The sequence below is a fragment of the Falco naumanni genome, chromosome 1 (assembly GCF_017639655.2).
Source record: "Falco naumanni isolate bFalNau1 chromosome 1, bFalNau1.pat, whole genome shotgun sequence".
In the NCBI taxonomy this organism is placed as follows: Eukaryota; Metazoa; Chordata; class Aves; order Falconiformes; family Falconidae; genus Falco; species Falco naumanni.
The window spans coordinates 112771290-112794507 of NC_054054.1; the positions used below are offsets into that span (position 1 = coordinate 112771290).

Genomic DNA, 23218 nt, shown 5'->3' on the forward strand with positions numbered 1-23218 from the left:
CTTGCCCTGGTCAGCCAAGGCAGGATGCAGACCAGAGACAATCGTTAGTATCTGGGACACGACTATATAAAAATATTTATGAAAAAGACTACCCATTGCTCCCAAGCATAAGGGAAAGCAGAAGAAACAATGCAATTTAGAGCTATTCCTGTGAAATCTTCTTCCCTTGGTCTGTAGGGCAATGTGGTGCAAGTGGAGCCCGTCACTTTAGGAGTGCCTGAACTGCAGCTTAACCCCATCTTGCTGGCTTTTATATCCCTGTTCCAGCCCAGTCCCCTGCAGCCACACAGAGATGCTCCAGACAAAGCTGTCCCTTGGACGAAGGAAACAGTACTCTCAGACGGAGAGACCGTCAGGCTGCATGAGATGCTTTTTGGAGACACAGACCCAGCCCTGGCTTGGTGCAGCCAGAAGGCTCAGCTGTGGGCCTGGCCACAGGGACCCTCATGTGCCGTGCACGGGCACGACATGCGGTCGCCTTTGGCATGAGAGGCCCAAGGGAGTGCTTCACCCTGCAAAGGGGACCCAAGAGTCTGTGCCTCTGTGATGGCAGGCTGCCACCTCCTTGCAAGCGCCGTCTCCTGTGCCACAAGCCCACCCAGACCAGACAGCACTTTCACACAGCATAGGAGGCGCTGGCAGCCTGCGGTGACAGCTCCTGGAGCCGGAGCGGTGGTGGGAAGCAAGCGCTGGCTCGGGCACCTCGGGAGAGGCAGCAAGCCCTGCGCCTGCTGTTCCAGCAACAGCCTTGCCTTGGTCTGAGCATCTAAAAATTGCCTGACTGGATCCAAAATGCTCAACTTTAAGTGCCAGTTGACAGAACCTCTGAAAGGGGCTTTTCTTCTGTCACTCTAAACTGCTCTAAACATTTCTGGTCAAAACCTGGTGGTAGCTTTGGCGGGAGCCAATGTCACTCCCAGCGGCGAGGCTAGCATCCGTGGTGCTGGGGGGGTGCAGGCCCAGCTCCTGCGGGATGGCACAGGCACGTCCGTACAGCTGGGGACAGGGCTATCGCTCAGACACCTGTGTCGGGACACAAAGCCTGCTTCACCCTCCCGATGAGCGCCCTGGGCCCAGGCAGGCTGCGACAGGCCGACCCTGACCACCACTGCTCCCTGCCACTGCCTGTGGGACGCGGTGGCTGCCTGCCTCAAGGAGGCTGCGCTGGTCCCCGCGGCCAGCTGCCTCTCTGCAGCAGGGCAGCAGAAGCGTACACCATAGGCCAGGTCAGGCTCCTGCCCTCATTAGGTATAAACTCAGGATTAGATGGGGTGCCTGTCCCAACAGTGCCTGGTTTTGTTCCCCACAGGGCTTACACCTATGCAGGCCTGGCGTACGGAGCAGAGTGCTACTGCGGGAACAAGCTCCCAGTGACCGCCTCGAAGCCCGAGGAGTGCAACAACGAGTGCAAGGGGGAGAAGGGCTCCGTCTGCGGAGGGGTGAACCGGCTCTCTGTCTACAAGGTGGAGGAGCTTCGTGCAGGAGCAAGACGACGTAAGTGGGTGTGCGACCGGAGAGAGGCAGCCGCTCTCCCCAGGAGGAACGCTCGCCCCACGGGGTTGATGCCACAGCCGGGCTGAGCACGTGGGCTGTCTCCACTGCTCGTCTCACTCCATTTGTCACCAGAGTTTGAAACAGCAAAGGACAAAGGTGCCCATGGGGCACTGTGTCCATTTGCTGCTGGTCCGGTCCCTGGTTCCCTCCCCAAAATAGCAGCTCTGCTCACTGTCTCGGAGTGGCGAGATGTGCCTGGTGCGGCTGCCTCTGGGCTGCCACGTGGGAATTTAGCATCACTGGGGAAGAAACAGAACACAGTGCTGAGCAACTGGAACAGCAGCACAGTTTCAGCTGAGAAACTACTCCCTTTCGCATCCACTGCAGAGGGACAAGCCCACAGGTGTTTAAGAAACAACCCTGGAAGTGGGTGCCTTATAACAGAAGGGCAGAAAAACACCCATACCAATGCCACCCTAAGCTCAGAAATGATCCTAAAAGAAGTAAGTGCTATGTGACTGCAGCAGAAGAATAAGTAGAGACCAGAGAGAGAGAGAGGCATACCAATCTCCTTCCTAAGTGAGAGAAATGAAACCAGAGTTTTGCTCGTCCAAGGACTTCTGTTCTAGTGGCAGTTGGGATTTTTGTTTCAGCTTTAGAGGACAACACTTGCTCTACTTGTCATTCAATTAACTACCATGGGAGATACAATAGATAAAGCTTTGGGGCAACACCAAGCACATAAAATATCTAAACAGCTGAGCAGTCTTTCCCTCTGGCAAGCTCACAAGACCTTACGGATGTTATTTGATGAGAAGAAGCACCAAGACCTTAGGTTGTGCCAGTATTGACGGTACTTCATTTCTTCTTAAAGACAAGTCAAGGTTTGTACAATAATCCACCCAGCTACATATAAATTATATATCAAAGGTACATAGACCCAAATTGCTAGTGTCAGGCTGACAGGCACATTGGCAGGTTTCCCAGGACATGCATCACTGTTCAAATCTTCAACATAAGATATATATGAATATTTCACAGGAAAAGGCGGCACTTATTTTTTTTCTTAAGTGTTAATGAATTAGTAATCAAATTAGTCTAGCCTGGAGCTAGATTTGTATTTTGTTTGCCCTTAGTTATACCTAATATTTGACAGTTTGAAGAACCCCACCAACACAAACTAGCTGAAGGGCCAATACAAGTATTAATCACGATGAACAAGTATATTGGAAAGTAACTCTGAAATTGTAACGGCATCCGTGATTTACTCTATGCAATACAGAGAACAGATCTTGCATAAGGCTTCTACTTAGGCAGAGCAGATCCAGTGGCATCTTCATTTAATCTTCCCAGACACGGGGGTTTCTAGCTCCTCTCCCCGTCCCTCGCCTCCCCCCTTCCCACCCTGGCTCCCCAGGCACCACAAGCTGCGCAGCTCCTGTACTGCGGGACTCGTGTCCCCACATCACGTTGAACACAATGAAGCTCCAAGCCTGCAGCTACTGCAGCCCAGGAATCACTGCAGCACAGAGTGCAGTGTTCCCTGGGGCAGGATTCAGCCATCCTTCCCCAGAGAGCAGGCAGATGCTGTAAAACAGCACACTTCCAGTGTGATCAGCGGGTTCTCTGTGAATGCACCTCCCTCCCAAAGTGCTGGTGTGAGCAGTTCAAGCTTTCTTCCTGACTCACTGAGACAACTCCAAACATGTTCATAAACACTTTGTTTCAGGAATTAAATACTAGTGTGAAATTTAGTAGAAGTCTTTCAAGAGCATCCTGAGAAGCCAAAAACTTTCTGTTCCTTTGTTCTTTGGTGCCACACTTGTAGTGATCTGGTCCCGGGGAGACTCCTGTTTCCCCCTAACTTGCATAGAGTTATTTTATTTCCACATCTCCTCAGTGATTCCAAAGATACAGCACTGTTGCTAGTAACTGGTTATTAGAAACAGTTATTAGAAAACATTTAAGCAGCTTCTCCTTAGATTGCTCTTGGTTCATGCTGGAGAATCTGGGTCCTCCTGCCAGGAAATTCATGCAGAACCAAATTTTTCCTTCAAAACAGCACTGCATCTCTCCTGTCATCCAACACATTTCCCACATCAGTTCCGGTGAGTATTGTTTAAGGTAGCCAGTCGGTATGGACCAGGACTCAGAAGACCCAAACTCATTCCCAAATCCACCTTTCTCCCTTATTGAGTCATGCTAGGCAAATTCTGCCAATAGAGAGTTAGTACAGAGCAACGAAGTAAAGGCGTTTTTCACCTTTGTAAAGCCCACAAAATCCTAAGAATTACAGAAGTGTCATACAACGTGCAGACCTTTTTCTTTTCTAACCAGCCACACCGTTATTTTCTTCATTATCATTAGTTCATCTGTGCAAATGCATGGCTTCACCTGGGTTAATGAGTTTCCATGACAGCTTTGTGGTTTTCGTTTGGCTCTGACAGGGGACATTTCTCTCTTAAGCAGGAGGGAAAATTGTATTGCTGCTTGCAACAAGTATTCGGGCCAAATCCTGACTTCAATCACAGTGATGCAAAAAACCCCAACAGTTCTGCCAAGCTCTGTGGCATTTATACAGGAGCAGGTCAGACCAGAGGCTGATGCTAAAGACTTGAAGAAAGCTGTTCTCCCTGAAGAGCTTACAAAAGCCTAGTTTAGATTTCGAAGGCTGCAACAAACTCCCTTGGCCTGAAAAGAAAGCAAAGGGGAAGAGGAGAGGGATAGCTCAGCGACTCAGCAGATGTGCAGGAAGGTGGATCCCTGTGGGGGCCTTCAGGATTCATTTAAATTCCTTTCCTTTTCCAGTGCAGATCATGGGAAGCTTTGTAGATTTTTATCAGGGCTTTTAAGTCTTTCAGGGGAAAGCATGTCTTCAAAAGAAACCTGGGACTTGCAAACAATAGCAATGCCCTCCACTGGTGGAATTTAATCTAAACTCTTTGCTGCAGCCCTACTTTCAGTGGTTTGTACAAAGGTAAAGGCATGGGCTCCCCTCAATACCACAGGATTTGCAAAACATTTTTCTAGTGTATATCATGGTTTCTCTTATTTCTACAGCATTTGGAATATAAAATTTATTCTATTATTTTCAGCTTCTGAACCTAGTATTGTTCTTTGTGAAAGAGGCAGGATACTATGGACATTGTTTTCTCAAGAGAAACCTATTTCATATCCCTGCAGGGAGGAATGTTATCTATCGAGGATGTTTTAGAGCTCCAGAAAATTTAACAGACACCTTTCCAGCCTCTTTGATACAGCCCAATTTGACGGTGGAGATGTGCTCTGAATTTTGCTCCAAGAAAGTAAGAACAGTTCTCATTTCACATCCTTTCTTCTTTTTTGTTATTTTAAATTTTAATCTACTAAGGGAATAGCGGAGATTAGTGCCTCAGAGCTTTGAATTTGTAAATGAGTTACTGAAGGACAAAACTCAGTAAATACACAGCGATGCATCTGGTCCAAACCCCCTCTCTGGAATGTGGCTGGCGGGAGGGAAAGCCATCAGAGTGATGCCACTAAATACGATGCACAAAAAAACCCCAAACCATTCTAAGTGACGAGTATTGACCATAAAGAAATCAATACCATTTCCATGTTACATTCAAACCAAACCAGAGCCAGATCTGACCCCAGGCAGGTCTTGGTGGCTGCGGCTCATGGGGAGGCACACTGCCAAGGGTGGATGTAGACTGACAGCACCCAAAACATAGCTCCAGTGCCCTCTGGGGAGCTGGTCCCCAGTGAGCTCTTGGGGAGCCATGTGTGGGCAGGGTAGGGAGAAGCAATTCCCAGTGCCCTCCACTCTGTGCAGCCACTCCAAGGTGGTTCTTTTGGTCTCGGGCTCCTCGACAGCACAGCACCAAGCATTGCCGTAGCAAGCAAAAGGATGCTGAGCTATCTACACACAATTTTTACATCAGTGTGTAACTGTGTTGGCTAGGAACGTGATACAATCTTAAATAGATTAAAAAAAAAAAGCTGCCAGAGAAAAATTTTAGCAGATAAGTACACTGAAAGCAGGTGGACTTTCCTGGTACTTTTATACAAATGTGTCTCTTTCCACACCAGAAGAATTTATAACACTTTCACTATAACCTATGTAATTTAAATCTAATTAATTTTAATTTAAAATGGAATAATTGTAGAACTTCATATTGATATATAAGACTACAAGAAAGCTATGAATATGGTCAGTTGTGTGCTTATTGGATTTTGAATAGAAGGTAAGAAGGGGCATCCTAACATTTGCTGCCTTTGTGCACACTCTTGGCCTGAAGCATCACCTTTGCTTGTTCTCCACACTTATCAAAGAGTAAGACCATGGATGTAAGAACTAAAGGAGTCTGACTTTGATGGACTTGGGTATCCTCATGGGAGGGAATGTTTGGCCCAGGGCACACTCTTCAGTGACTGTTGCTGCAGTTGATTCCCTTACCTTCCGCCCCACCCCAATGGGCCTTATTTTTTTGTACAGAGGAGGGTTCACTGCCTGGTCAGATTTAGCCTGCAGCAACATTCAGTCTCATGCACTAAACTGAACATTCAATTACTTTGTCTTCTAGCATCACAAAATTGATTAAAACTATTCAGGCACAAACAACAAATCCTCTTAATTACTAGGTAAAGTGGGAAAGCTTTTCCCAGTCAACATATCCTCTATACCAGCTCATCAGTGTTTTAAGAATGCATCATGGAATTAACTCTATGCAGCCAATTGCAGTGAATCACCCATATACCCTATATGGTACTTTACAAATGTGCATACAAACACACTGTCACAATCCCCTATGCACATAAATGTTCAGTAAAGCAGGACTTCATCACCAATTCTTTCCAAGCTCTGCCATTAACCAATTGTTTAACGGTGGAAGAAAAGATCTTGATCTTTCTGTGTCAGTTCACCGTGTTTATCACCCCTCCCAGCCTTTAGTTCTGCTAGGCACTAGGATATTCTTTGGAAAGTGACTGTTAGAGAGTATCACCTACAAAGACTGGCAAGGTCTCCCTCCACTTAAGCAGCAGCAGTTGGATATCCACAAGTCAAATTGTTACACATTGATTTGTGCTTGAACTCTATAGATACCAAAACAAGTCCTATTATGACACCAGAAATGTTTATCCTGACTGTGGTTCCTTTCCTTTCAAAGAAAGACGGACTATTTCCTAGCTGATAGCAACATACCCAGCCCCCTGAAATCAGGAAAGCACTGCTGTTCTAATCCAGCCTGTTGTGCTGAAAGGAATTATCCCACCAATTTCTATGTATCCTGAAAAAGCTAGGGGGCTTTTAAATGGAACTAGTTGGATGCTTAAACACATGACTAAGTCTTTTATTCATTGGGACATAAAAGAAAAGCAAATTGAGGCACACCATATTTATTTGTTAGCCTTGCAAATTGATTTGTGCAGCTGAAATGGAAGCTCTAGCCCTTAGAAGCATCTGAGACATGAAACCGAGGTAACAACTTCAGATGAAACCTGCTAAATACCCTTAATTATATATTTCTTTCTTAATTAACAGGGTGATGACATGGCTTAATAGCAACCCATTATCACCCCATAACACAGATCCATGAATGTGTTTCTGTGCTAGGTCCCTTGGCCAGTAGCCATAATTTTCATTTATGCCTTTTTGTAAGCCAACCTGCATACTAAATGAGCCATCTCTACTTGAATTTATATTTTTTAATAAACAGTCCTTTTAACACTCAGCTGCTGTATGCAGTTATACATGATGATAGGAATAAAATATGGAAGAACACTTAAGACTTCAGGAGAGAACCTCAGTATCTCAATGCATCCAAAAGCCACGCCAGTAAGTTTGCACACTTGAACATTACCAACTCTAAGGTGCTCTTTCTTTGCTTTACAAAACAATATACAGAATACAGCAATCTCCTACCTTCAAAAGCAGACATGCTATTTTGGATTCCAGAGGTAGCTACATGCTATTACTTACCCATAAACAAGACAGTCCTGAGATTTTGATCCAAATTCCACTGTAGAATTCATACAGTGTTTTTCCACAGCTTCATTTAGATATTTTGTTTGTTTGTTTGTTAAACAATAAAGATAAGTAGGCCAGAACCTCAGCTGGCACAGATAATCACAGCCTCGCTGCTTTTATTGCAGCAGTGAGACAGCAGTATTTCAAATCATGGTCACACTGGGCTTAACAGTGCACTGAGAAACTGTCCCCTGGCCTCAACAGATCACAGTGTAAAACAAGTCACAATTTTTATGCACAGGCATGATTGGCATTATGGTATTTATTCTTTGCTCTCAGCACATCTGGTCCAACAAAAACTTGAAGAACAACTTCTAGGTTTGCTGCAAAATGAACATGCCCATTTTTAAATAAACCAAACTCACCATTTTTACTTGAGAGAGAAATTTCCTTCCATGGTCAACCCCCATCTTTTCTTCCTTTTGGTAGATTGTGAGAAAATGTTTAATCACACCAGGAGAGTTAGTACAGGTAGTTGGAAAAGGAACTTAGCAGAGTAATCAGAGTAGAACCAGATAAGTGTATTATTTATAACATATTCATAATTATTTGGATACAATCTGGTAAAAATCACTGACTGAATCATCACATCATCTGTGCTGCTACTGGAGAACGTCTGTTTTCCTTACAGCATTTAAACTACCTGTTAAGACTCCATCTCACAAATTCTTATGTAAATAGTGCCATTGACATCATCTCTGAGTTACAGCTTGCATGATGGACACTTGAACCTATCAATGCATGCTCTAAAGCTCCATCCAGAAAAATCCTTATTCACAGACCCGCAGACTTCTCTGGCAATACACTTGTGTTTAATTGAAGCATCACAGATCTATGTGCATTGAACTTGAGGACTAGTCCTGCACTTAAAAGTTACATGGTTGCTTAAAGCCATAACCATAGTTTGGGCATACATAAATACCCAGGTGAGCAAAGTGGATGGTTTGTAGTTTTGATTAAATACTGATGGGAAGGCAAGACTGAATGATGTTACTTTGCAATCACTTTGTGCGCTGCATCAGGTAGACAGTCCAAATAATCAGCCAACCGATGACAGCGCTTTGCTGACGCTGGGTATCCTGCTGTGATTCCCAGAACTACTGTCATGCTTCTTTGGATGCATGTGTTGCCATCGCTGAAACTTTGAAACTTTCACTTGTGAAGCTCACTCCCTGTTTCCCCGCTCCTCCAGCCCCTGGCTACCCAAGCAGCAGGAAGGCTGCAGAGGCGAGGGTCAGCCCGAGTGCCCTGCCACCGACAGGCTGGGCACTGCACACCACCATTACCCTGCTCCGTGTGCGGGGTGGCTGCAGAACAGCACCACAACGACCAGCGCTTCTGCAGACACAGAAGTACCGAGAAGTGCCTGCTTAGGTCTCTTCGCAAAACCTCCAGCCTTTCAGAAAAAGTCTGTTGCTTGCAGGTGCCACTCAGTGCATGATACAACATAAATTTTTATTCTAGGCTGCCTTTGAGCACCGGGACACTTACTAATTTCTTAAACTGAGAAACACTGCTTCATTGTAAGGGGAAAATTACTGTTTGCAGGCAAAACCAGAACTGTTTCACCCTTGGATCCAATCTGTAAATAGTTTTTGACAATGTCATATCTCATTTGCTAAGCAAATGTTGGCTGTTTGGCCAGAGATGGCACATGTGTTGTATTTGACTCTTTATCAGAGGATGAACACGTGGGGAAGAGTGAGAGATAAGCTGCTCAGCAGTCCTGCCATGCACTCCCAGACTCCAAAAGACTTTCAAAAGGCAAAAAGTGTTGCTACAGAACAGGTGGAATTGAATGCTATGTGCTCAAATAACCCCTGAATAGCTTTTAGCCATTCTGTAGCTGCATCGAGCCAATCCCTGCATGCCAGCGCACCCCGGCCACTGGGTGAGGCATCAAGTACTTCAGAAACCCAAGTTCTCCCGGTAAAGAAGAAAAAATGAATTTTAGAGCCAGTTTCAGCAAGGTAGCAAGCACACTTTTCCTCTGAGCACATTAGCAACTGCAAATTTCTTCAGCAAATAATTAACACGTTTCCCTCAAACTTCTATTAATTCTCATGAACATTAGCCCAGCCTCGCTGCTCTGCCGCCACACAGCAATGCTGCTTTGCAGCCTGTTACCTGTTTGGGTAAGACTGGTACACCAAAACCTGAATTACTTCTCATCAAATCCATTCTAAATAAGTTTCTTACAGCCAAAAATTTCCCTTGGGAATTACTTCCTTGCAATTAATGCTACCTATAACTTTCTTGCAGTTGCACATTTTACACTCTGCTGAGATACCTGTCACTTGCAGTGGTCAGTCTGGATTTCCCGATGAAGTTTCCCTATCTCAAAGCAAGTTACATAAAACAAGAAGTGTCTGTGCCTGAAGACAGCCCGGGTGCCAGCAGAGCTAGCCCTGCATGCAGGCAGAGCTGTGCCTGCCCTTTGCTTACACCAGCGTCAGGTATGGCTGTGCTCAGGCACTGCAGGCCCCCTCTGCCATTTCTGGAGCAGCCCCTCCTTCACAGTCAGCACAGCCCCTCTGAATAGATGTGCCAAAAATTACTTGATATCATATTTCTAAATTTTTTTTTCAAAGATATACACAGTAGCTCTCAAATTCTACATCAGTCCTTCTACACATTTGTTTCTTGCAAACTGTAAAGAAGTCACAATAAGATACATACGGGGTTTTTTTTATGGCTTGACATTTTTTCTCTCTATTTTTAAGCATGATTGCAGCAGTTAGCAGATCTAGATTTCCCTCTTCCCTTCAATTTTTTAAGTTTAAAGGCAAGTTTCCTCTCCACAAACTGGTAAAATAAAAAAAAAAAACAACAAATTTTAAGAGCTGACTTCTCTGTTTGGGGGAATATAAATGGAAGTTTAATAGATGATCCAATTCAAAATCCTTATTTGGGGGCAAATGAGAACAACTTTTTCTACACTGATATTTTGCAGGTGGAATTTTGTACTAGGTGCTGCAGGAATATTATAAAAGTATTTTTTATGAATAATAAAAAAACAGAATATTGTGAATTTTCAAGCTTTACGAGGTTTGTGTCTGAAAACCACTTTTAAGAAATTACAATATGAAAGACAGTAGTATAAGAAGCATAAGCTTTACAATGATATATCAAACACTGCTTTGATCTTGACAGTGGCCTTGCAAAGATTTATTTTTCTTTGTATAGCAGCAGCATTCCCCACAGGCTGTTAATGCCATGGCATTTACGCACTGATCTATTTTCTCTCTTTCGTAGGAGTTCCCCTTGGCAGTCATCCGAGGGCGGGAGTGCTACTGCGGCTACCCCACTGGGCGCTTCTCCTTGCACAACGGCGCAGACGGGCTGCTCTGCAATGGCATGCACAACACCAGCAGTGTTGCCGAGGGAAAATACTGCCTAGTTTACCAGACACCAGTGCAAGGTACAAGCTCCAGGCCTCATTATGCCAGGGCCAGAGCCACCAATGCTAGAAAGAGCCCTTGTGCCCTTTCTGCAGAGGGTAGAGGTGATCCAGTTTACAGCAGTCTTAGCCACAACGGCTGGTATCACAATACAGGCAGGAATTTAGGAAACCACTCTTACCTAAATCACCCCACCTGCAACCTCACTTTTCAATACACATTTTTCCAGGCTCTCCTTAAGCAGCACAGCTTTCCGCCACCCTGAAAAACTTAATTATTTTGCAGATTGAGAGAACAAGGCAGAGCCTGGGAAGGCATACCCCAAGCCATGCAGCACCCTGGGCAGCTGTGGACAAGGACCCCATGCTCTGGTTCCAGTCCTGCTCATAAAATGCACACCCAGCCCCCATGTTACACAGCCACCGAGACAGCTCTGCAGACTCTTAATTTTGCTTTACCTATCTTCCTCTAAAATATTCATCTGCATATATGTTTCAAAGCCGGAAAATAAAGCAGAGAGTAAGGCTCCAATCCGCTAAACCATTTATGTGGTACTGGCAACTTTATCCATGCAATGATTTGCACTAAGTTCGCTGAAACTTCTCGCAAGCTTAAAATTAAAAAAATTAAGTGCTTTTTCTGGACTGGTGCCAGGCTTCCCCACCCCCCATACCCTTTTTTTCTCCCCTTCATTTCCCAGTTCAGAGGTAGACTGCAGACACCAGGACATGAGAAGATCACACAAGAAGAACGCTTGCTTTCATGAAATTGCTAGTACTTCCCACACCTGTGTGGACCAGCAGCGGCAGAGGACAGCCTTCACTGGGCTCTGCTGGCACTTCCTAGCCATGGCTTCAGCTAGAGGCTGCTTTGAAGAATGAAGAGTAATTGATAAATTATTTCCTGGCTTCTTGTTGAATTATCACAGAGGGTCAAGATTAGTTCTCATCCTATCATTGCTTTTATTAGCACACTAAGAAATAAGGCTAGGATTTACAAAATTATGTATGGAAACCAGGTATCTAGTCCCCATGGGAGATTAACGCAATGCAGGCTCATCACTGCCTTGGGCCCTTTGGAGAGGAATGGCAGCACAGAGGTTTAACTGAACACCAGCTCCTTTCAGTAGGTGGGGTTTCTCCTGCATTATAAAACTCACAATTTCCAGGTGCAATGGCACTTTTACAGTTTCATTGAAGAGCCAACCTGCCAGGCAAATAACCGTTAGCAAACAGACATCAAAGGGCTATTATCACAACTTGCCAGCAAGTACAATAGTTTGTTGTAGCTCTATCAAAAAAGCATTTCCCAACACAAAACCAGCAAAAACCTCTTCTGAGAATAATGTCTTTGGGCCCTTATGGCTGAATTAATTTTTGGAAGTAGCTGACTCACAACTGGACTCAAATTGATATCCTATATCCATAATAGAGAGAAGAAAGAAGCAATAAACCCCGTAATCAAGAGCTGTCAGTGAAATTATTAAAAAGCCACAATACTAACAATGAAATATCTTCTGTACTCGCAGACACCCGCTGCACAGACAGGAAATTCTTAACCACCAAATCCAAAGTGTTTGTTGCTTTGTCGAGCTTTCCTGGGGCTGGGAATACATGGGCTCGCCATTTGATAGAGCATGCCACAGGATACTACACGGGAAGCTATTACTTTGATGGAGCCCTCTACAACAAAGGTATTGTATTCAGAGGGATGGGACATGCAAAGCCCTTCTGAGGCATGCAGCCTTACTTGCTCTGGCACCCTTCTGCTTGGAGCCAGCAAAGGCTGTCGCTGTCAGCACTTTTGGTAAAATTTAAACACGTGCCTGGAATGAGTAGTCTCACGCAGCACAGACAGCAGTAGGGACTGCTCCAGTGCTGCACTGAGCCTCCAGTGCTACTGTCAGGCAGCTACCGACAGGCAGACAACAGCCAGGCTCTCCATTTGCAAAATTTGCATGTCATCTGCATTGGTGCTGCGGTTCACATGCACATGTGCAGGTCCCATCTAAAAGACTGGTCCAAAAGACCAGTTGACTAAAAAAAAGTTGACTAAACCTTGAGCCTCAGCACATGAAACACTAGGGTTAAATTTTTAAACGTTACTAATTATTCTGGGAGGACATTATCCTGAATGGTTATGATATTTAGCAAGCACCAAGCATCAGCGCTGTGAAAAAACACCCTTTTGCAGTGATGGGCTGACAAAGTCCTCCCCAGTGAAGGAAAGCCTGGCTTCCAGCACAAGCCCAGCTCAGCAGCTGGGACTCCAGTCATGGGTTTAAGTGACTGGTACTTTCACAACAGTTCTACACCACTGTAGGGAATTATTGAGAGTGTGAAAAGGCACAGACATATGAAATCAAGTAAAAAAGCCAACAATTCTGTCTTGTAAAACAGGTTTTAAAGGAGAAAAAGATCACTGGAGAAGCAGAAGGACCATCTGTGTGAAAACACATGAAAGCGGCAAGACAGAGATTGAAATGTTTGACTCTGCGATCCTGTTGATAAGAAACCCGTACAAGTCACTGATGGCGGAGTTCAACAGGAAATACGCTGGGCACCTGGGGTACGCCACTGACCGCAACTGGAAGAGCAAAGGTAATGTGCCAACCTGGCACGGGCTAGGGATGCCCACTGCTGCTTTGGACAGTGTTTGAAACCCATCCTCTCAGGATGCTGGCAAGGGGGGAATGCACTGGGACCCCAGTGGGCACTGCAGACAAATTCAGTGGGACCCGAGTTCCACTGCAGCCAATGTCAGTCCCAAAAGCATTCAGACCTGCTCTTTGGGAGTAGTTGTGGTCCTGCCATACATCCACCACCATGGAAAGGAGGGTAGCGGAACACCAGCGCTGTGGCCACAGACACGCAGCAACATTCCTGCCATTGTACTGTTTGGCAGAGAAAACATGTCCAGGTACAACACCCCTGTGTACAGCTCATTTGCCAAGCTATGTGAGGTGAAGAAAATTTGCCCCTGCAGCATTTAATAACTGTGAGAAATCCAATTTAAGATTTGGAGGATTCAATGGAGCATGACATTTCCTGAAGGAAATTTTACAGCCCTGCACAGGTGCTACTGCACTGCAGATAAATAAGGATAATAGCAATAAGGGGACTTGAGATTCAGTGTTCCTTGAACACATGAAAAGGCCTCCAAATATACCTGCCACGCTTCATGCATTTGACTGGCAAGCTGGATGGTGTGGCTACAATTTCCCAGCTGAATACACTGCTGCATTCAGACTCTGCAGCAGAAGAGATTCAGCTTGCATTTCTCCACGTGCATGTTTTGGGCATTACTGCTGTGACTTGGCAAACCACGCAGCACAGAGCTGGGGGAGGCTGGGGGGAATTGTCCTCTGCCACAGCACATTTCTTGGCCAAGTTCATGTATCACCTTTCAACAGCTACAACTCAAGACCTATTCATCAAAAAACAGACAAAATAGTCCTTAAAGAAAAAGAGTCTGGAGGGAATGGCTTTCCTGTACTGCAGACTACAAACTGCTACCTTTCAACCACAAACGCTCTTTGTCCAGCCCAAAAGCTTTAGCTGGGACTATCCTGACCCTCAGAAAATTAAATTATCACAGACAGCAAATACAAATTGAAGTGTCATTAATGCCCAAGGCAAAGGTAGGAAAATAATTCAGTAAATTTTGTCCCAGTTATCCTAGCAGGTGACCTTAAATTCCTTACATGTACCAGGAACAGAAGAATCTTCCCTATTAATCTTATTTCCTTATCCAGTCTCCCCATAAGCAGACTTGTAAGCATGCAGAAAGATAGGTTGTTTCACAGATTTGGAAGTCAGGAATACCTTGGGCTGCAGCCAAGATCAGTGTCTTGATGCTGCATTTTACAAAAAATCTAATGTACTACTATAGAATTATTATATATTATTTGCCTACATACATATTAAAAGATAAGCCTATCTTTCTCAGTCTATATCTGAAATAGAGTTATAAAAGGGTAGGAAAACCATGGAAGTGAAAGAATCTGCTTGAAGTTACATGGCAAAGCATTGCTTAAGCCACCATCTGAGCGGGACCTGCTGTCTTCCCTGCTCATGCCCCACCACCAGCTTTCAGTCAAGCTCTTCCTCTGGGGTGTTTCATCGTGCCCCAGCCGTACACATGCAGAGAGCTCAACTCCTGTGAACAAGGGACAGTAAAGATGCAAAGTTGGAGCTCTGCCCACCTGGCTGCTGCCGTGCCCCTGTCCATCCCCGAGGCTCCCTCGGCAGCACAGTGGCACTCCCAGCCCTGTTAAGGGCCATGAAGCCTGTGCCATCCAGCTGGCTGAGGGCAGTGGGGTTCAGTATCTTCTGCAGGGCAGAAGCTGCAAAGCTGAGCTGCCATACCCCAGCAGCCAGCCATGCTGCACTCCTCCAGAGCACGCCCACCCAGCAACATCAGGCTCTGACCAGCCATGCCAGTCGTGTTGCACAAGGTAACATTTGGGTAACTGTTGAAATGCAGCGTGGTTAACATTATCTCATTTTCCTGGTTTTCTGGTCATCTAGAGTGGCCGGATTTCGTGAACAGCTATGCATCCTGGTGGGCCTCCCACGTCCTGGACTGGCTCAAGTATGGGAAGCGCCTGCTCATCATCCACTACGAGGACCTGAAGCAGAGCCTCATCCCCAAGCTGAAGGAAATGGTGGAGTTTCTGAACATGACAGTGACAGAGGACCGACTGCTCTGCGTTGAGAACAACAGGGATGGGAATTTCAAGCGATCTGGTGCGAAGCAAAAGGATTTTGAGCCATTCACCCAGGAAATGAAAGATCTTATCAACAGATACATCCTGACAGTGGATGAAGCCCTGAGGGGAAGAAATTTCACAGGGCTGCCCAGAGAGTACGTGCCAAGATGATAGCCTGGTAGCACTCTGCTGTGTTTAAAAAGAAAATATTTTTTTTCTTAAAAAAAAAAACCACAAAAACAAACCAAACCATAAAAAAGACAGACCAGAGCTTTACCAGAGCTTTATAGCAGTTAAAGCAAAGACACTTGTGGAGTCTGCTGAGCATTGCAAATTCTCTCCACTCTTGGGTGTTCTTCAGGGCACTAAGTGCTCCAGAAGGCAAGCAATGAAGGATGGAAATTGGGTTATAAACCAAGGCAAAAAGCTGTTAGTGTCTACCTGTGTGTACCCCTCCCTGCACAAGCGGCTCAGAACTTCCCAGCGGAGCACCCCTGCTTCTGCAGCGGGCATCCTGACTTCTCGCCCCCACTGCCATCACAGACCTGCAGGGGCTGCTTTGGTTTTCATAGCAGCTGTGTTGTAAATGGATGTACGTAAAGGGAGAGGGAAAGAAAACAACAAAAAAAAGGTCTTAACACTGATCAATTTTTGTCTTGAGTGTTTACGAAAATCAGTTGCTTTCTTCTTAGTGTAGCCCACTAGCTTCCTTCTCCCCGGTTTGCTAGTCAGGCCACCTGCCACAGCGCTGTCAGAGATGCCAGGGCAGAAAAGCACCCGTGGGCAAAGGCACCCCGGATACCAGGCAGAGAGGCACTTCAGGACCGACCCCAGCCTTCCCTGCAGGAACAGCACAGCCTGGGGCCAACACAAGTTTCACAGGGAGGTGGGTGGCCATAGCATCCCCCCCAGAGCAAGGCGCACAGCTGGGGACCCATAGAAGAAAACAGAAATTCAGCATAGCCAGAGGTGGAAGTCCCTGGGTGTCACCAGTACCAAGCAAACCCAAGGCCTGGCCGTTGGGGTGTGGAAGAGGAGGGGCTGCTGCCCATGCCAGGGGCTCAGCACAGGTTTCTGCACCTCCATCTCTGTGCCCAGAGAGTCACAATGGGGCCAGAGAGACACTGGGGCCAAACATTACCGCGCTTGGTACACTTGGTGCTGGAAGTGGCCACGGCCAGGCAGCACTGGTATGAGCCCAGGCCACCCAGGGAGCAAGGGCAAAGGGCACAAGCCCCAGCACAAGCAGGACCCCACCTCACCTCGATCCCTGGAGGAAGATAGAGGCAATCCAACCTGAAAAAAGTTACTTATTGCTGCTCTCTGGAGCCACCCCTAGCAGCGATGCGTGTTTTACTTTTAACTCACTGCAGTTCCCTGTGGTTTGTTTCACCCCACATGCGTGGTGCAGAGGGAGCATGCTGTGGTGGGGGCAGCTGGCCTCCTGGTCCTGCCTGCAGGCAGGGGCTGCCAGAGATGGTTAAACTGCACAGCCAAAGGGGCTGCCCTGTTGCCAGATGCTTTTGTCCATGAGAAATAAAGGATTCCTTAAAAACTTGAGTGAAAATCCTAGTTTTAATAAAACAAGAAGTTTATATAAATGGAGCTGGACTTCCTCTGCGTGTGTATCATTGGTGCTTTAAAACAAATACAGGACATTGAGCACATTTTGGCCTGAATCTCTCCCTGTCTGTGCTCCACACGCGGCTCGTCCCTGTGCTCAGGACCACCTGGCTGGTGAGGGCCTCTCATGCACCCATCTCCAGTCCCAAGTTCCTTCCCTGGCAGCAAAGGCCCCAGGGGCCACAGATGCATGATTGCGGTCGACTGAGCTGGCACACAAAGAAAGCTGAAATCTCATTTTCTTTACATAAGTGGCATAGCTTGGAGAAAAGCAACTGAGTTAGGATGCTGCAAGTCCAGATAAAATTAAGTGGGAAGAATTAAAAAAAACTACTTGCTTTAAATAACAAACCCAGTCATATTTCTAAAACAATACACACACTACACTGTACCTTGCCTTTGAATAAGCAGATCCCAGTTTCAATGAGCTGGAGCCTTCCTGTTTGCTGGGAGCATGTGTGGGCATCACCGTGTGCATGAGGCCACAGACTCCGTGGTGCCTGCACAGCCCTCCTTGGGACACGGAAGCACAGCTCACACACACACGGCCATGTGTCCCTGCAGGAGCACGGGTTCCCAACAGCCTGGGCTGGGGATCCAGGAGTCGCAGGCTGGGGAGAAGCCAGACACCCAGGCTTGTTCTGCCTGGGACTGCTACCTTGCAGTACCCATTAGTCTGCTTTTAATACTCTCTCCACAGGTCCCCTACTAGCCTCAAAACCAGGTAATATTGTGCTAGACAGATGTAGCAAACACCACCGATAGTATATAAATGCACATGTATACAACCACATAGGTACAGAAACAGATGCATAAAGTGGATAAATTAGGATGCTACAAAAAAGGACTATCATCATCCTTCCTGTGACTTAGTAAAGAGCCGATTCTTTGTGAAATTAGGCATTAAAATGCTTCAATAGTCCATTTGGGTACAGTTGCTGTTGAATGTGTGTCACGTCCTGCAAAATTTGAGCCTCTGCAAGGTGCACAAATATTTCACAAAAAGAAGTTGCTCTCAGTCTCACTGAATCGCATGAGACAACAAACCAGAATTTGGGTTCAACACAAAATGTTAAGATTATGAGGATGATGTTTTATTGTATTGCCTTTCTAGCCTGGTAGACCTGTATAGGATAATTTAAAAACTATTTTATCATTCCAAACCTGTAAGTGGTGAGAGTAAGGGCAGTTTGTGAACTCTCAAGAAGGCTATTTAATTATATGCATGTTCTGTAATGAAAACTCTAGGTGGCTACAATTAGAACTGGCAAAAATTACGAATATTCATTAGCTCTGTGTATGCCACCAATCATCTCATTTAAAAAAAAAATTGTAGCTAATTCTTAATAGATGAGTTATGGGACTGACTCTTTACTTATACATCTGTTGTATATAAAATATATAGACACTTATATACATCATACAGCTATATGTATACAAACACAACATGTACATATCAGCCTGCTATACGTTCTGCCAGGGCTCATTCAAGACCATAGGAATAGACAAGGACTTCTCAGACCACTGCAAACCATCCCTGCACCATGCATGCAAGTTATTCACACAAATACATGGACTTTATCTTAAAAACAGTTGCAGTATTTTTACCCCTTGCTCTCCTAGGAAGAAGGTCGCAGAATCTTTTTCCTCTAATCATTAGCAACTGCCTCCAAACAGGCAGCCTGAACATACATGTAGCTCGCACTGCCTTCCTTTGTGCTTTTTTTCTTTGCCAGCACTGTCTCTTAGCTTAAGTAGCCCTTCTTATTTGCCTCCAGATGTGCTCACAGACATTGATCGTAGCTTCTCTCAAGCTCCCTCTTGCAAAGGCAAATAATCTGTGTTGCTTTAGCCTTATATCCTAAGTCAGCAATTCAATGGCATTTGGAAAGACAAAGCTCTCTGCCACAGCTGACCTAAGCGCTGCAGTAGGTTTGCACAGCAGACACTGATGCTGGCACACCGCACTGCACCATAAGAATTGTGCACAGATATTACATCCATTCATTGAATATGAAAATATGCATTTCTTTCAAAAACAGCATGCAAATTCCACTTAGGTCACTGCTGAGTGCACGCACTCTGGTAGATGCACAAAAGAAGGAAGAGTGAGCCACCACATGTGGCTAGTGCAGTCCAGGTCAGAAAGGAAAGCTTCCATCTGCTTTCCTCTCCTGGAAGATCACCTCCCTCTGACCACAGAAAACTTCTGGAAGATTAAGGCCCACAGAACTTGACTCAAGTAGCTGTATTTGTCCCATTTTCCCTAGAACTTGGTTCAGAGATCACTCACCGTTCCCACTCTCCATGGCATTATCTCTAACTAGAGAATATTCTACAGTAACATAACATTTCAGACCCTCAAATGGTGCAAGCTGCCCAGGTAAACCTCTCCATGTACCAGGGCAGGTGAAGCAATGGTCAGAGTCCAAAACCTGCCACCAGGATCAAGAGGACAGAAGGCTCTAAAGCAGCAGATTGCTCTATCCAGTACAGATTCTGGACCATTTTACTGGGACTCCTCTGCTTCATGTCAGGTCAGGGAGCAACACTGGCAATAAATCTACTAAAACTGGGCAAATTAAGTTGCATTTGGGACTGCCACACCATAGAAGCTATTGGTGAATAGTAGGTTTTATTGAATTATTTCTCCCCCTGCATCCATTTTAATGAAACCTAGGGGTAGATGAAGAAAACTACTAAAAGAAACCCCAAGCAATTTCCCTGCAAGGCAGGTTTTCCTACATGCAAAAAGTGCTTTGCTTATCACACTGAGCTTTAATTAACCAGGATGTTTTAGTCAAAAAAAATAATCTATCATGCCATTAAAAGTCATGTTGATGTTCACTCCACGTACATTTTCCTCCTTATTTTGTATTCAGTAGTAGCATATTAGAAATAGAAACATGCATGCAGTTCCCTCAAGCTTTCAGTTTTCTTCAGGAAGTTAAGGCTATGATGAGTCATAAACAGGCAACTAAGAGATGCTACATTTGAAAAACAAGTAGAGTTTAACGCCTGAATTTTTCAAAGGGAACAACTGTGAGAATAAACAAGTTGGAAACAAGATTCTCCATTAAATTGAAGTTATGTTTTGCCCTGCTGCACATCTGAATTCAGGTCACCCTGACCACTCTCCTGTTCGATCCCGATCGCTCTCCTGCTGACTCAAGAGCTCAAAGCCAACCTCCAGCCACACTACCAAGTTCAACCTGCTTAAGGAAAAAGGTTGCCAATGCTTTGCATTTCTCCCCTCCTCCCAGAATAGCCATTGACAGGACCTACAGGTTAAAACATTTGCAGACACCCTCCCCACCACTCTGCAACCCAGGCAAGGTCCGTTGCGTGAATGAGCAATGTTCCCCGGGTGCTCCAATATGAAAAAGCCTGGTTGCTCAAGCCAACACCCCCGAAGCCAACAGGCAACAGCAATGCAGGTGGACACACTACAAACCATGAACTGCTGTACACACATATGCTTACTACAGACACATGCTGTAATGGCACAAAACCAAAACCAAGTTTTGCCAGACTTAGCTTGAAGACAGGAACAGTTAGCCTCTCTCCCCCTGTCAAAGTTGAAGTCCTGCAAAACTTCTACATGTAGGTGGGAGACAACATCTCTACAGAAAAAGACTGGGTTGGTAATCTCAATTAGAGACCTACTCACTCCTCAAGCGCATGGGCACTCTTAAGGCCGGGGGGAAGAGGTAAACCTCACTAGGAACAGAGGACATAATAGGAGAGAAAATGGTTTTGCTTCCTGGAAACCAAGTGCAAAATAAAGCCTTTAAAGCAATACTAAAAAAAGCATGAACGTCATCACCAGCCTTATATGTAATTCAGCCATTCGCACTGCTTTATTAATTGTCCATTAAACTCATTTCTACTAAAACCTATTCTTCACTGCTAAGACCAAGCTACTACTCTACTACAGCAACATTAACCTCCATAAAATAATTAAAGGATGGATTATCAGCATGAGACCTTATGTGTCACCTCTCTGGAACCTAATGTGTCTTTCAGTGGCCTAGAATGTAATGAGATGTTCAAATATAGAAAGTTGAGTTACCGCTTTTCTCAGTTGTGACATTTATTCAGCCAGAAAGCTCCAACTTCTCATCTGCATTACTTATAATTTACTTTTGACCCTGGGTATTTGGGAGTAATCTTTAAGGAAGCTATCCCTTTGAATCTCCTTTTTATATTAGCATTTAATTACTCTAACAAATTTCCAGATGTACAAATTATAATGGACTGTAAATCAGCAATTCCCCTTTGAACCACAACATCTCATGGGAAGGCATTTTTTATCCTTCTTCACACTCAGACCAGCAAACATATCTATCTCTCAGCATGTGTTCTTGTTCCTTACAGCATCTATTTATTTCCAATTCACGGCCCTCAGGTCTGCAGTTTTTTGTGTTGCAGTACTCAGCCTACCACCCAAACACTGTAGAGGTTTCAATCTGCAGGCATCTCAAGTGGCACCATAATGGTATTTTTCTTAAAAATACAGCAACTCACATGCATATCCAAGAAAATGCAAGAAATGTATCAGAAAGTATACCACTTCGACACATGGGGCATGGTCATGGTTAATGGATGTATATTTTTGACCAAGCAATGTGAAAGAGCAGCAAAGAGAACAATGGCTGCTTTTAGTCACATGAAATGGTGTCAAGCACTCCCATAAATGAAGAAAGATATGATTAAAGTGCATTTTTTAAATGAAATGTTTTATGCAACAGTTAAGTTGGTGTGATAGGCCCAAAGATTTTTAAATGAAATCAATTCTAATTAATGCAATCTCATTTCACCAAACTGGTCTTCCCCACTTCCCCTCCCCCCCACCCTCCCCCTTTGCCACAGAGCTGTGTCTCTCCTCTGGTTTTGGAGCCTGCTCATTCCCCGTCCCCTCCTTGTTCAGGGGAGGGTGGTCCACAGCCACCAACCTGCCCACCTTGGGGACACCAGGCAGGATTCTTCTAAGGTTCAAGGCTCACCAAAGCCTTGGCTAGAACTCCTTTAGGTTGTGCCCCAGTGCAGTGAATAACATCTGGATGCCCACCTGATTATTGCTGCTGCTGCCCCTCAGCAGTGCCAAATGTTAAGCACTGAGGTTTGCAGACAGGAGATGCTATGTAATTGCAAGCTCTTACAATTACTGAAAAAGAGAATAATTTTTTCACGTGGGCCATACTGGAGAGATCTTTCAAGGTCAGTTCTGCATCAGTGGGGTGGGTCAGAAGAAATACTGCGTAGCTGGAGCAGTTCCTGCAGATCCACATTGACTGGATTACAAGCAATTATCATAAAACCACTGCAGAGGCAGAACAAACGATCATAGCCTTTGGTTTTTTAAGATATGTCGAAAGCCTGCATTAACCTATAATGCTTCTAAAATAAAGCACTTAGCACTGCCTTAACAAAATTATACAGCTCATTTCATAGAAGAAAATTCATGTCACAATGGATAAAAAATACAGATAGGGAAATGATTTAAAGGAAACACCTTGCTAATGACAAGAACATTTCTTTGACTAGTAGGTATATAAAGGAGCAGTCTGAAGTAAAACTACATCCTCCATGAAGCATCAAATATGCTGGAAAATAAACCAAATCTTCCATGCTGACTTACCCTATTAAAATGATGTTCTGGAAAATTGTCAAATGCATGTGAGTACATGCACATGTGACCACACAGGCGGTTGGTCCCATGTCCTTTGCAACAGGACCTGGAGACTTGTTCCTGCCTCAAGTCCCCTGGAGCCACCATGCCACCTCAGCGCGAGCAAGGCCAGGACCCCCACCGTGCAACAAGGAGGGCACAGCTCGGGCAGTGCCACACAGAGCACTCACTGCCACAAAGCACAGCTGTGCTTTAGCCACTGTACTCCAATGAGTATTTTTTGTTAAAAGACTGTGCAGAATATTTGTTTTCTTAGAAACTATATTTCTTTTGCAGTTACTCATTTA

General features: G+C 45.1%; 1 protein-coding gene across 2 annotated transcripts in view; it reads left to right on the forward strand.

Moving 5' to 3' along the window:
• Nucleotides 1-17176, forward strand: part of WSCD1 (WSC domain containing 1) — a 33081-nt gene extending 15905 nt beyond the window's left edge. For both annotated transcript variants that reach the window (XM_040578838.1, XM_040578840.1), the window contains 6 exons: nt 1310-1494; nt 4678-4799; nt 10760-10925; nt 12434-12598; nt 13305-13505; nt 15435-17176. In XM_040578838.1, the coding sequence (XP_040434772.1) occupies nt 1310-1494; nt 4678-4799; nt 10760-10925; nt 12434-12598; nt 13305-13505; nt 15435-15787 (1192 nt within the window). In that variant the 3' untranslated portion in view covers nt 15788-17176. The remainder of the gene's footprint in view (nt 1-1309; nt 1495-4677; nt 4800-10759; nt 10926-12433; nt 12599-13304; nt 13506-15434) is intronic.
• The last annotated feature ends 6042 nt before the right edge of the window (nt 17177-23218 follow it).